This window comes from Petaurus breviceps, unplaced genomic scaffold, assembly GCF_028583685.1.
Source record: "Petaurus breviceps papuanus isolate PSGF00001 unplaced genomic scaffold, PetGlider_PUasm1.0 551, whole genome shotgun sequence".
Lineage (NCBI taxonomy): Eukaryota > Metazoa > Chordata > Mammalia > Diprotodontia > Petauridae > Petaurus > Petaurus breviceps.
In genome coordinates, this window is record NW_027186372.1 from 34,230,644 (window position 1) to 34,245,670 (window position 15,027).

Consider the following 15,027-nt stretch of genomic DNA (forward strand, 5'->3'; position numbering starts at 1 on the left):
GCAAATACATATGGGCAGATAATACTTAATAACCCTACCCCAAAAGCCTTCAAGGATCTAGGAAGACAAAAGTCCCACAAGGTCTATTATATTTTCAAGAACCCAAGAGAGCCCATGTATCCTTGAGTGATTCTAGACCAACCCTGAGAATTGCTTAGGGGAGTTCTGTAGCTATCCCAGAGGGCTAATGTCAGACCCTACAAGTTCCATCAAACCAGAACCCTGATTTCATTTTGGAGTGGGTTCAAGCATCTAGTTTGAATCCCATATTAACCCTGGCTTCTTCAGGGGTCAGTAGAGGTGGCTTCCAAATTTAGAGGTTCATAACTGCCTTGGAACTAGTTTATGCAAGGGATAGGCTAAGCTTGTCCAGATTTCTGGAAGATAAGTCAGAAATAAAGAAGCAGAATTAAGACCATATTCTCTTCAGGCAGTATATTTCCCTGAATAAATTCCTCTCCAGGATCTACCCTACATGATTCCCTACCAAAGTGACAAAAAGGACAAGCCCCCTCTTTTTCTCAGTAGAATTAGAGATTGACGAGAAACCTTGGCTTTTCCATTTAATTACAGTATAAGGGCTTCCTGATTTTTGTTTGGCTAAGTACAGGGTCAAACTAATTACAGAGAGAAAACTAAAAACTACAAGCAACCAACCCAACTCAGTAGTTTGCCCTAATCACTTAGAATGTTACCACTGTCTACAAGTCCATTTCCTTACCCAATATTAGGATAAAGATCCTTTATTTCTTGTTCAGATCCTTTTCTTATTTCTAAATTCTGCAAATTCACCATCCACTTAGGTGTTTGATTGCATTTTAATTTTCACAGTGATTTATTTCTCTATACCCACAGCAACTTATAATGAATTTAGAGTCTCAGATATTATTTGGAGTATCTATATCGAGTTCTCCATCCCTGAATATCATAGCTCCTGGTGCCATAAATAGGTCATAGAAATGGTTTTTTTGTTGTTCAAAAATGTTGATAATTTTTTCACAAGGAACCAGCTAATTGAGGATCTGTTCACAAATAACCTACTCCTGACAAAGTATTTATTCAGAATGTTAATTTTAATCTTGTATTTCCTAGGAAGGAAAATCCAAATGAATTTTAAAAATTATTTTTCTAAAAGTGATATTTCAAAAAATAAAAATTTAAAAATCCACTATTATGCTTTCCATATATAAGTACTATTTGAGGGCCTGACTGCAAGACAGATCCACACTAAGGTGGGAATATATCTTTTTTGTGTTTATTTATTTTCATTTCCAAATTTTCTCCCTCCCTTCTACCCCTCACCCATTGAGAAGAGAGGAGATATAATACTCATCATGAAGTCACAAAATAAATTTTCACATTAGCTATGTTGCAAACAAAAAAAGGTGAAAAATATGCTTTGGTCTCCACTCAGAATGCATCAGTTCTCTCTGTAGAGGTAGATAGCATTTTTCATAGTGAGTCCTTTGAAATTTCCATGGATCATTGTATTGATCAGAGTAGCTAATTCTTTTACAGTTGATTGTCATTACAATATCACTATCACTGTACACAGTGTTCTAGCTCTGCTTACTTCACTTTGCATCAGCTCATATGTCTTCCTAGGTTTTTCTGAAGCCATCCCCATGGTCTTTTCTATTTTGTTTGTTTGGTTTTTTTAATTTGTTTTTCTTTTGGGGGGGGTGGGGGAGGTAGGGTAATTGGGGTTAAGTGACTTGCCCAAGGTCACATGGCTAGTAAGTGTTAAGTGTCTGGGGCAGGATTTGAACTCAGGTCCTCCTGACTCCAGTGCTGATGCTCTATTCACTGCACCACCTAGCAGGGGCAGGGGAGGCACCCTCTTCCCCCCTCCTTCACCCCCACCCCCCTGCCCCCCCATGGTCTTATAGCACAATAGTATTCCAAGATGAGATATAGTTGACAAGTGTAATTTTTTTATCTGTAGAAGATGAGTCATTTCTACACAGCTTCTCTAGCTACTTTTTGGATAAAGTCATTTTTGTGGCAAAGAGACTCACCTACTGGTGAGTCACCCAAAGAAATAAATCCTATAAATAATCCAGGAAATACGTTCTGTAAGTTAGTCCTGGTATCAGTTCACTCTTGGGCCTTCAGGGAAATTTTCTGGCCCTGGTTGTAAATTAGGAGAGGGTTGCTATTGCAGTTATCCTTAAAAAAACAAATCTTTGATTGTTTATAGAATGTTTAGTTTGTTGTTTATAGGAACTTCAAAAACTGTATGAGAAGAAAGAAGAATTACAAAAGATTTGTGAAGAACAGGAACAAGCGCTACAGGAAATGGGACTGCACCTTAGCCAGTAAGTTCCAAAGTTCAACATAATTAGGAATGGAACTTTTCAACTGAATCAGATCAAAACCCATGTTAAACACTAAAAACCTGTTCACCAACCATCCCAGTCATATTTACCTCAGTCTTTCTCATCCCTTTCTCCCCCCTCTTTTACCCATACCCTTCTCTTTCTCAGGTTCTTAAGTCTATAAGCAAGTGTACCTGGGACAATCACACAGTGGTTTTCTTCAGAGCAGGTTAATAGTTTCTTTCCATTTGGATCCCTCCGCCCTTTTATTACTCTTTGGCGACCTCAAGAAAAATATGATGAAACTAAGGAGGTCCAGAGATAAGCAGCTAACATGAACACTACTGCATACAACAGACTTTAGAAAGATCAGAACTTTTCAGCATATAAATAAAAATGGTATGGCTAGCATACACCAAGTGCTATAAATGGGTATTCCTTCAAACTTGACAAAATATGTCTACACGAAAATGTCCGGTTTCTCAAAAAGTAAATTAAAATTTTAGACCTCATTATTCTTAGGATAAGGTTATGGTGTGGGTTATCATATTTGGATTTTTTTTTAAATACTTAAATCAGATCTTAGATGAAATTGCAAAGCTATCATTGAGTTACCAGGGAAACAAAAATGTTTCAGTACACCTCCCACCACCTTCAACTTCATTTAGGCAGTCATGAATTTCCAAAGCATGGAAGTCCCTTGGAACTTTTATCAAAAACAGAATACACCATAGACTGACCTAGTAGGACCATTCTTGTGCTCTTTTACTAAGAATATATTTCATTTTCATTAACATGATGGGCTATTGAATCACAAGAGTGGGTCTCTGAAGTATTCTTTGGTGCAGCAGCTCTCAAAGTGTAGAGGATTAAGCTCCAAGATTCCTCCATGTTTTCTACACTCTGATCTCTTGTTCAGATTTCCTAGCCATGTCTGTACTTTTGTTTCTAATCTAGACTCATAATTTATTTTTTAATTTACTCACAGAAGCCTTATTGATGTTTTTACCAAAAACAGTAAGACAGTGCAATTCTTCCTGTTCATTATGGGCATTCATATTTGCATTTTATTTTGTTATATTGCCCTACTCAGACTCAACTTTCATTAAAAAAGGGAAATATTTTTGGAAGTTTGACTTCACTCAAAACTACACATTTAAGAAATTTGAGCTTTGTTGATGTTTTTTTTTGACTTTGCTCCTAAAAGTATGATTGCCAATATGGGTTTAGTTTGGTCTTTAGTGTGTATGTGCAAAGGGCCCACCTACAGTTAGGCTAGCTCCAGCTGTAGTTTCAAAATCCCCATATGAGCTCCTTAATCACTGTAATTTTGAATAAGGAACCATGCTGCTCTGGGTCATTCAGCCTAATTAAAATTTAACCTTTTTGTCTTATTGAAGTTCACTGTCTTAAGTATCATTTAGAGCACCTTCATGCTAGAAGATCCATCTTTCCTCTTTCCCTTCTCTCCTTTTGTTCTTCCCATAACTGAAGGATAGAAAATTCCCATTCTCTCTTTGACAACAAAGACAAAGAAAGGAGACACATTTATTTCCTCCAACTTTCACCATGTTTCAGTGTCAGCATCAGCTTCTATGGTACATATTCTTCATGAGATGGCCTAGTATATAAAACTGTCATTTTGACCCAGTTTTCTTGATGCCGGCTCAGAGAATTGATGTATGTATAGCTTGTTTTAGTTTCCTTTTTCCACAGTAATTCTTCATGACTATGCCTGTAATGTGATCCTTTTCATCTAATCTTTGTGGTGCTTGGAAGATGTATATTATTCTTAAGTGTTCAGACTAATCTTGATCAAGTAGGCAAAGAAATAGATTTAAATCACCTCTCAAATTAAATTAGAAAAAACCACACCTAGACAAATACATGAACAACGAGGAGAATGGTGGAGTTGCTGGCCCCCCCCCTCCCCAAAAAAAAGACAGAAAAGGTAATTCCAAAGCATTTTATTTTCACAAAAACTTTTTTCTAAATTTCGGTAAAGATGGTAATTGGTGTTTTTTCCCTCCTATCAGAACTGTCCTTATTGCCATTAAACATTTTCTTTTCAGATCAAAGCTGAAGATGGAAGATATAAAAGAGGTCAATAAGGCACTAAAGGTACTGGATTATGAATAACCAAGAGGTATTTGAGCATTTTATGCAAACTGTAACCAGTCCCTTGTGGTTTTCCTCAGAAACTCTCAACATAACTGTCAGACAAAGTAAATGTTTCTACAACTAATCCTCATTCATCAGAGTGGTTCTGGGCCCTAACTTCACAGAACAAATCCCCTTGATAAAAGGATTTGTAGAACCCTGTCAAAAGGCCTCGCCCAAGGACCTAGAAGGTTACAAGTGGCCTAGAGGTTGAAGGTTCCCCACCCCTACTTAGGGAAAAGCTTTATGTAAGACATGGTATTTGAACTGGACTTGGACAGATCAGCAGAATTTTGGTGAGTTACAGAGGAAGAGGATTCCAGGTAGAAGGCACAGAAAAAGGGAAAACTAGAGGCATGTTTGAGGAATGACTGACAATCCATCTTGGTTAGAGTCTGAGGCATGTGACAGAAAGAAAGTGAGAGAGAAGACCAGAAAGGTAGATGGGAGCCAGAGTATGGAGCCTCAATGCCAGGCCATGAAGTTTGAACTTTAACCAGTAAACAGTGAGGAGATGGTTAAAGGTCTTTGAGCCAGGGGAATAACATGAACAGTGATGCATTAGTAAGATTACTGTGGCAGCAGAGGGCAGGATGTATTGGAAAAGGAATAAGTGAAGCAGAGAGAATGGTTAAGGGGCTATTGTGAGACTAATCCAGGAAAAAAGTGGTACAGTCCCCAACAGGAGTGTTGGTAGTGGGAATGGAAAGGAGGGAAGAGATGACAAGACTTGGAGACTTCTAGCTTAAAGTATATGCCACACACACACACAAGTATATGCCACATATATACTAGTTTTATTACACAGGAAGAATAATACATTTCATGAAGTTACATAAACTTAAGCGGTGGGAAACATCAGAGGTCATCTAAGCCAACTTCCTCATTTTACAGATAGATGAGACTGAGGCGCAGTGTGGCATAGGCAGCAAATAGCAAAGCCAGAAAAGTGCAGTCCAGGTTTTCTGACCCCAAACCTAATGCTCCTTCCCTTCCATGCTGCCTTCACATGCCTTCAAAAAAAATACCGAAAAAACATTTAAAATTCTAATAATTTTAGTTGTCGAAGAGGTTAGCTTCAGATTTCTGGGGAATTTCCTTGTATTTAAACTCTTCTTACCTGATGTAGGATGAGATGCCACTGCTGAGATATGTCACTGGCATTTCCAGCCATTCTTGGAGTCTTCATTTGTCTTCTTTCTGCAGATGAAAAATCCATTTCTTAGGGCTTCTTTCTCCTTAGGGTCACACCTGGCTAAAAGATGATGAGGCAACATATTGCAAACAGTGTGAGAAAGAGTTCTCCATTTCCCGGAGGAAGGTAAGGGCCTGCCACTCTGAGGTTCAAGCCTTGGCAGTTTCTTTTTTCTCTATTTTCCAAGTTCAGAGAAATAAATTTATACTCTCCCTTAAACCTGGTCTAAAAGTTTTGCTCTCAATAACCTTGAAATAACTAAAATGATATCCAAGTTCTACCCAAACAAAAATCATCACTGAATAAGTGGGGACTTGGAGGCTAACTTCCCAGGCAAAACTAAAGGGGGTGGGGGCGGGGGTAAGTGCTTTATATGGTAGACTGGCAGAAAAGAGAGACTCGCCTTCTTCAGACTCCTTGTTGGTAAAGGATGCCATTGGTTTCATTGATCGCACCAGAATTTCAGGAGAAAAAGTACAATAGCTTCTGAAGACCCTAATATTAATTCCTGTTCCTTTGCATCGAGAAGCATACTCTGGCCAGCAGGACTATGTCCCAGGGAGTTTGTGGGCAATAAATATAAATAGGAGTTATAGACACAAAACCCCTACGACTTCTGTGGAGGTTTTGATCTCTGTTCTCACCCCAAAGCAAAACTATTGATAAATGCCAAAGTCCTGCTTTTGTAAAGACTAGGGACAGTGGTAGACCCTAGTAATGAGCTGGAATAACAGAATGGATATTGTTGCTAAAGTAGATGTGTTTATATAATGAAACCCACCTGCCTTGTTTTTGCCCCCCCCCCTTTTTTTTAACCACTTTAGCATCACTGTCGAAATTGTGGACACATCTTTTGTAACACATGTTCAAGCAATGAACTGGCACTGCCATCCTACCCAAGGCCTGTACGTGTGTGTGACGCCTGCCACACCCTCCTCCTTCAGAGATATTCATCCAGTTCTTCGTAGGGGTCATAAATGCTGAAAGTTAGCTGCAGAGCAAATGAGTTCCTGCTTCCTGGCAAGCTCAGGAATATGTGAATTTTGCAGTACTTCTGATCAGAAAAAGGCTTTATATCAGTTACCAGATCCTCTTTGTGCTTACTGTTAATGCAATCTGTTTGTTACCAATTTACAGGGGGTTTTTGTGAGAGTAAAGAGAAAAAGGTTCATAAACAGTATTTCACATACTTTAATTCTTTTATGTGCTGAAATATTTAGGTGTGCTTTTTTATGGTCTAAGATTGATTATTTTCTGTGTTTAAAATTTCATATTTCTTCTTTGCTCTCTTGACTTTGGTCCTCTTCAGGATGGTCTTTCTGCACAATGAATCTCAAGATTTTGGTACTTTTCACTTGTAAAATATTTGGGACAGATTTTTTCATCTTTGAAAGCTTTGATTCATGTGTCTCCAGGAAAATGGATTTCCTTCTTATCCTTTCCTATGTTAAAATAAACATCAAGGTTTGCTTCTCATGCCCATAGGATACAATAAAAGCTTTTGATTTGTTGTTCAAGTGTGCACATATATAAACTATTCATTGTAGAGGAAGAAAACTGAGGCCCAAAAAGGGGAAGCAGTTTATTCAAGCAAGGGCCACTGAGTAAGTCCAGACTCCTGATCCTCCAGGTCCGTTTTTCTTTTCCAAGGTTGTCCAACCCTTGACTCCCTTTTGTATATATAAAATGAAACCCAAGGCTGGAAGCACTTTTAGTTCCTCTAATTTAGTGCTTTCCTTCTCTATTACTTCTATTTAAATAAGCTACCAGGAACTAACTAAAACCTGAGGCTAAACCTCCTGTGGTCCCTTTCCTAGGTAAGGACTACCATGGAAATATCCTTTCCTTAAGTAAATAACCACTTGTTCATTTGAGATTTTCTTAGTGACACTGGAGTGGTTTGCCATTTCCTTCTTCCATCTCATTTGACAGATGAGGAAATGGAATCAAACAGGGTTAAGCAACTTGCTTGGGATCACACAACTAGTATGTGAGACCAGATTTTCAACACTGGTACGACACACTGGTACCCCTGACTCCAGACTTGGCCCTCTACTCACTGAGCCACCTGAGCTTTGGGCAGTTCAAATGCTATGACAAAAGCTTGCCCAAAACAGAGCAATAATCCAGAGAGGACCAGAGCTTTTAACTGGCCTAATTAACATTATAACATAGTAATAAGTATCCATGAACTAGAGGAGGATCTTAAGCCAACCTCATAAAAGAGGGATATTAATGGCAATGTCAAAAATGTATTTTAGGGACGGCTAGGTGGCACAGTGAGTAAAGCATCAGCCCTGGAGTCACTAGCCGCATAACCTTGGGCAAATTACTTAACCCCAATTGCCCTCCAAGAGGCAAAAAAAAAAGTATTTTAAAAGTTGCACAATTGTTTTGGCTGAAACAAGGTACTCAATTATCATTCTCAAATATTATTTCCCCTTCCTGTTTGGGATTGAGACAAGTTATAGAGACCTGATGTAGTAGTAGCCTTTGGTGTAGAGTATACCAAACCTATTTATTCAGGATGCTGAAAACAGGACAGCCAGGCTCACTTGTTTATCAAGGCTTCAAGAGAAGCTGTGCAAAAATCAGGCTTCCACTGTGCCCATTACAATGCTGTTCAAAATTGACCATTGCTTCCTACCACTGGGTCAAAAAAATCAAAGAGCCATGTTAATGAACTATATATGACATGCATTTATAGGACCAGATACAACCAAAGTGAAGATTTTCAAGGAATGACTAACCTAGAGTCTAAGAAACTTTAAAATTGTCTGAACCCTTTCATGTGCTGCTCCCACCACCCACTCATTCCTCACTGCTCTCTGCAAAGTCACCAATAACCACCTAAGTGTCAGATGCAACATTTTTGTGTTGTCTTCATCCTTGACATCACCAATTCCTTTGACAAATACTGGCCCTAATGGTATCACACTTGCCTGGGGGTCTTCCTTCTGCTCCTTGGTTTTTAGCCCAAGGCTCAATCCTCCATCTCTAAAAGTTCCCAAGAGCTTTAGTTATCAACATGTGCAGATGGTTGCCTCCCAGAATCTGCATCTGTACCTGAATTTGTTAGCTAGTTGTCACTGCCAGTTGTTTACTAGATATATCCATCTGGCACCTCAAACTCAACTGAACTCAGCTGATCCTCTTCTTGCTAATCCTTTTCTCAATTGTCACTGTAACCACTAATTTCTCCAGCGACCAAAACCAGCATAAATTATTAACTGGTCCCATTCATCCCTGGAGTATACTTAAAGCTGCCCTCATTTGGAACTTTCAGCTGTGTTCAAAATTATTAAGGCAAAAGGTTATGGGGAGGGAGTGGAAGAGAGAACTTGGGGGTCTGCATCTACCAATCATAAAAAAATCTTCATAGCAATTAGGAAAGGGGAAAATAGAAGTCGTCACATTAGAACTTCTGGTTAGGAGATATTCTCAAAAGTCAGTTCCTTTTTATAAAAAAAAAAAAGATTGAACATATAAGCAAGATGCATAATGGTACGTAAACTAATAATTAGATGGGGATAATCTGAAACAAACAACTTTCTGAAAGATACATTTTTGAGCTGACTAATGTGAAATGGTCAGACTGGAGGATGTTGCAAAGGCAAAGGGCGGAGGACAATTAAATGGCAAGAGCTTTATTTCATCTTAATATTTCAACTGGCTAGCACAGTAGGAAAACCTTACTTCAATTAACCTTTGGGTGCTGTTGGACAAGACAGCAGATTGGGTTCAATTCACTAACCTATGCAGAGAAGGTAGGTGGTAAGCTGGCAAGAGTGGTGGGCCCCAGACCAGTTCAAATTTGACTTCACCTAGTGAAGTCACTTGACTCTGGGCAAGTCATTTAACCCTATTTACCTCAGTTTCCTCGTCTATAAAATGCACTGGTGGTGAAAATGACAAACCATTTCAGTATCTTTGCAAAGAAAACCCCAGATGGGGTTGTTAGACATAAAAGGACTGAAAAACGGCAACATGGAATGCATTAGGCATTATTCAAAGAATACAGAGAAATCCCCTGCCCTTGAAATTGTGCTTTTCGGGAAAGGATACAATATCAAGTATACAACTGTATATATCTACAAGAGTAATTTCAAAAGGGAATTTTGAAAAGCCAACAGGTTGAGAAGGACAAAAAGCCTCAGACTGTCACCTGGGCTACACTCCAGAGGAAGTTATGGGAGTCCACCTGGCGGTTTGCAGAGATGCCCAAGCAGCCAAGTTCATGCATGGAAAAGACTAAGTAAGGGCTTTAAAATGCTAACCTGAGTTTGCATTTAATTCTGGAGGCGGTGGACATCATTTAAGTGTCTTAGTGATGGGTGACATGCATGGTCAGATTTTAGGAATGAATATATGGCACCTTGTTTTGGAGCGTGCCATACATTTAAAGGTGGAATTGTAAATACCCTCTGAAAACACACCCCTTTTCACTTTACAGATGAGACTAAGGCCAAAAGAGACCAATATAGACTAAGAAGAGCACCATAGCTTGGCATTTGGGGAAAAAAAAAGGCGGAGGGGAGGAGGCAGATGGTTTTGAGAAAACAATCTAGGTGATAGGGTTTTAAATCCTATCAACAAAAACTGCTTAGTTTAACAGGTGGATTTTGGGAGGAAATTATATTCCATTTAAAACCTGTCAAATACTCATCTACATAGATGAGTGAAGCTCCAAGGATGAAAAAACAGCAATGCTGCTCTTTAGCTGCGTTGAGACAATTGAGAACTAGGAAGTTGAGTACGCAGTGTATTCGATCCTAATTAAATCTAGCCTTGGATTGTGTTCAGTTCACTTAAGGAAAATCATGGATAAACTAGTATCCAAAGGGCAAGCAGGAGGGGTCTTCAGTTCTCCCCATACATGGACTAGTTCAAAGTGGGGACATGTTTAAACCTAAAAGCTCTGGTAAGGTGGGATTATCAGTAAGTAATGGACTTTCTTGGCCCCAAATGGCAAAAGAAAAAACACATTAGGTTAACACCTATTTAGCTGTCCAAAAACTAAATAGGTTGCAATGGATATATTGGAGCTCCCCCTTACTGGAGTTCAAGACAAGGTTAATCATTGGTTTAGTGCTTATTGTTTAGATGTGCATCCAATTTAATGCCTCTGAGGTCTCTCACAACTGAAAATTTTTAAAGAGCTAATAGGAGGCCCCTGAAGGATCAGGAAAAACCTTAAATGGAACCTGAGCTGTGCTCCTTAGGAAGCCAAGAGATTCTACAAGGCAGAGATGAGAAATTTCAAATGTGGAGGATCACATGCAGAGGTTTTGAAGTAAAATACGTTTGTACCAGCCAGCATACCTTAGGCAAAGAAACAGAAGGAACCATCACACAACAAAGATCAGTATCGCATCCAGTAAGTGGTGGTCACATGTCAAGTTAGGTGTAAATGAGGACTGAAAAAAATCGTTGGATTCAGCAGCTAAGAGATAATTGGAAACCTTTTTAGTTAGGCAAGCAACAAACTGGCAGATGCTACAAAGTTTCAGGAGAGTTGAAATCTTGTCAAGGCAGTTTACTTTCTCATAGGCCATCCAACACTTAAGGAAAAATAAAAACTAAAAACAACTCCTTTAATTGATTCCCATTCAAATGTTAAGGATATGGGAGACCTGTTCTTTACTTGGGAGTTTACTGTTGTGGCTCCTATAAGCTCTTAAACTTCATCCCCTTGAGCATTTACTGAGAGAATATACTTACATTGGGTCCAAACCATATGCAATATTTTATTCGACAGTTTCAGAAGATAAAATCATGAATTAAGAGATTTCAAAAAATTAAACCTAATGTTTCCACTGAGTAGTGGTTCTTCATGGGTGGTAAGACTTTCCATGGCCTACATTAAACCATCAGCAGCTGCAATGCTGCCTAACATTGAACATCTTGCTTAGACCCTATTTACTTTTTAAAAAGCATGCTGGTATCTTTCACTATGAAGTTGGTCCATAGGAACTTTGTAAGGTGCAATTATACACAAATCCCTCTGCTCATACAGTTGATGGTTGTGACTAAAGCAAAACCCATCCTCCCTTCTCTCTTGTCACTTAAAATAAGATAGTATAATCCATTTAGATCAAGATAAAAGCCAACATTTTCGACTATAGAGCCACTGGAACACAAGCCTGCTTTGAGTCTAGCTTCCAGGGCATTACCTTAACTCACTGTCCTAACTACATCCCCTACTCCCACTTGATAAATTGGCACAAATTCAGCTGCCCCAAGTAACTACACTTACACTAACAAAAACCAATTCCACAAGAATTTATATTCTTTGTAAAATTTTTCTCAAATGTTTGTATGCCCTATTAATACTCATCTACCATAAAATGAAGACTTCTTCTAAAAAATCGAAACTATGTATCTCAAATTAAAGCAGCATAGCACACATCTCAAATTACCTTTGCACCAGACAGAAACAGTCCTACTGATTAAACAAGTAGTCAATCCTGGATCCCTCAGCAGGAAGACTGCCAAGATGATGTTCACTTGATTCCTTTTGGCACCCATGTCACACACCACCATTTTTCCTGCAGACACAAGGCACTAGATAACCTGGTGGTGCATGCAATAAGGTATTTTGTAGCGCTTAAGGCAAATACAACTGCAAGCATTACTAAGTAGCTTTCAGGTTTCTGAAGGTGAGTGCATCTGTGCTTTCTCTTGAATCAGAACTGGCAATAGTAGGGAATCCATATACCAAACAAAGGTCAATCACTTCAACAGAGAATGGTGAGAAAATTTAGGCACTAACACTTAATAGTCGCTTAAAATACAGTGCCAAATAAGACACTGTTCAAAGGACGGACAATATTTATTCCAGTTTTTGAAAGGAAGATTTATTTAACAAGTTTCACTTAGCGCAATACACCTAAAAGGAAATCACAATACAATGAAAGATTTAAATCAAGGCCTCAGAATTTAATACAAACACCAAGACCAAATCCTAAAGTATTCGTATTGCGTCTCAAAATTGTCCCCATTAACTTAAAAAAAAAAAAGCTTAAACGTACGTGCCTTACAGGATAGTAAACGAAATAAACTAGAACAAACATGCCAAATGTTTCACTTTTGAATCGCAGACACAGCTCCTATATTTGTTTTACAAAAAAGCATGTCTCCCAACATGCATCTCAAACAGTGTTCCATGTAATGTGGTATAAGAGCAACATTTAACATAATTGAAACTGCTTTAACCTAAATACGCTTACTGCTTAAGTACACTCCTACAACATAACTACCTTGAGAAAAGCTGAAATTGTTTAACAGTTATAGTCTTTACTCAACTTGGTTATTACATCCTAGATGAATGTTCAAAAATACTGAACCTGAAAGTTTTTAAAACAATCCTGATTTCACTTACAGTAAGCATAAATCACAAGCTTGTATTGCAAAACTGTTAAACTTCGTTTTTGTTTGTTTTTTTTTCTTTAAAAAAAGTTGACCAAGAGTCAGTGATCAGGATTACATTCCCCATCCACCACTCATACTGGACATGCCAGACATCCCTCCCATTCCGTTCACTCCCATAGATGCACGGCTCCCGCTACTGTAGTAGCTGCTGTTCATTGCTCCTTGGCTCCCTGCAAAGAGATACATGTAGAAAAGTTAACAGCCATTTCAAAGTACCAGTCAAGTTAAAAAAATGTCACAAAAATAAATTGGTGCACAATGTACACAATGTAGTACACAATGGCTGCTGTTTTACGTGGAGAGAGAGAAACATGTTTGGGATAGGGGGACCCTTACTCCAAACAGGCCTCCGTTAATCCCTTCACTGCTGTACCAACTTGCCATACTCCTGTGCTACCATTTTAATGGATCTTTAAGGATTGAAAATTTAAGTTTAAAGGAAAACTAGTGTTTTTCAAAAATTGCAAAATTACTTCACAATAATTTTAAAGCTAAACAGGCATTTAAAAAATTTAACATAAAACATTCACAATGTGTTAATTGAATGGCATATGAATAGGGAGCACAGGGGGAAGTCTCTTGCTTTTCCTATTCATGGTGGGCAGGAAGTGAGACTACAGAAAGTTGGACTAAAGGCAACTCACTGTGCCCAAAATGGCAGCCTCCGTGGAGTTAAAATCAGAGCCATTGACTGCTATAGAAAGTGTATTACAACAGATAAAAAAAAAAAAATTTGCTATTGGGAATTTAAAATTAGATTTTTCGAGAAAATATTTACCTATGCAATGTTTGATTGAAAATCACTGGAGTTTTCCTGTAAAACTTGGTCTGCAAAAGGATTTTGTAGGGTAAGACTATAATACCAAAATCACCATTCTTTAGACCAATTGAAAATAAACCAAAACCAATCCTAGTTTAACTGTCTAGAAAACATGATCCTGAACCCAACCGCCATTCTGCCATTTAATTATCCCATCTAAAATAAGCAAGTTACTAATTTAAAAACCCTTAGAAACTTAAAATAAAAAAAAAAAAACACAAAAGGCACAATTTACTTTTTACTCTTAATGGAGGCAGATATGCTTTCTGGCTCGACAGAAACAGTTATGATTTACTACTAGGTGCCATTTATGAAACACTTCCCCCCCCCTTCCCAATGCTCATTTCTCAAAGTTTAATAAGGCAAATTATGCTCACCATATTCCACCCAACTCCCACCCAGAAAAAAAAAACCTCTACTACCATAGACCCAATTTCAAAAAGGAACCTGCACATCCCCTCCCCCTCCCCCAGCTATAAACATACCTGCCTAAAAAATATTTAAACCACAATTAAAAAGATGCTTACCATATCCGCTCATGCTGCTTTGACCACCGTAGCCTCCTCCGTAACCCCCACTCAGCTGCTGGCTAGCTGGACCACCGTAACTGGACTGGTTTGCTGTTAAGTTAAGAAAACGTTAGGTTCTTGTTTCCAAGGCCATGTGGTACCTGGTGGTACCTGGCTTGCACTTCTAAATCTACATGGTCTTCCAGAGTTGACCTCATGTCCTATAACCAATCCTGTTCTAGGTAGAATTTTCAATCCTTCAAGCTATTTTTTAAACAGCATTTTATTCCTCCACTATTATGTACCGTGTAAAAGCTAATAGTATATGACTATCAGCACGAATAGATCCACAGGATTCAATAAAGTAGAGGCATTATTACAAAGCTGCTTTTAACTACATTCTTTTACACTAAACTTAATGGATGCAAACAATGAAATGACATCCTTTGCTTCAGGTATAACTGGACACCAATACTTTCCTCGTTCATTTAACAATATACTCACAACTAACTGATTTGGGTTTTTTTTTTTTTTGGGCCAGGTCCTTTCTGATGACATTAAACTAAACTCTCTAAGAAATGTTTCTTGTAATTC

At 38.4% G+C, this 15,027-nt stretch overlaps 3 protein-coding genes across 15 annotated transcripts in view; 2 read left to right on the plus strand and 1 right to left on the minus strand.

Moving 5' to 3' along the window:
- The window catches only part of RUFY1 (RUN and FYVE domain containing 1), a 40,380-nt gene extending 33,190 nt beyond the window's left edge, over window positions 1-7,190 (plus strand). For all 5 annotated transcript variants that reach the window (XM_069102601.1, XM_069102603.1, XM_069102602.1 and 2 more), the window contains exons 15-18: window positions 2,224-2,318; window positions 4,391-4,439; window positions 5,722-5,799; window positions 6,498-7,190. In XM_069102601.1, the coding sequence (XP_068958702.1) occupies window positions 2,224-2,318; window positions 4,391-4,439; window positions 5,722-5,799; window positions 6,498-6,641 (366 nt within the window). In that variant the 3' untranslated portion in view covers window positions 6,642-7,190. The remainder of the gene's footprint in view (window positions 1-2,223; window positions 2,319-4,390; window positions 4,440-5,721; window positions 5,800-6,497) is intronic.
- RPS14 (ribosomal protein S14) overlaps window positions 1-15,027 on the plus strand; it is a 195,631-nt gene that overhangs the window by 21,828 nt on the left and 158,776 nt on the right. The window lies entirely within an intron of this gene.
- Window positions 12,487-15,027, minus strand: part of HNRNPH1 (heterogeneous nuclear ribonucleoprotein H1) — a 329,511-nt gene continuing 326,970 nt past the window's right edge. For 6 of the 9 annotated variants that reach the window (XM_069102611.1, XM_069102608.1, XM_069102607.1 and 3 more), the window contains 2 exons: window positions 14,452-14,544; window positions 12,487-13,274 (listed from right to left, as the gene is read on the minus strand). In XM_069102611.1, coding sequence (XP_068958712.1) covers window positions 13,156-13,274; window positions 14,452-14,544 — 212 coding nt within the window. In that variant the 3' untranslated portion in view covers window positions 12,487-13,155. Of the gene's footprint in view, window positions 13,275-13,882; window positions 13,933-14,451; window positions 14,545-15,027 lie in introns of all 9 variants that reach the window. The other 3 variants (XM_069102613.1, XM_069102612.1, XM_069102610.1) reach the window with 1 other exon arrangement.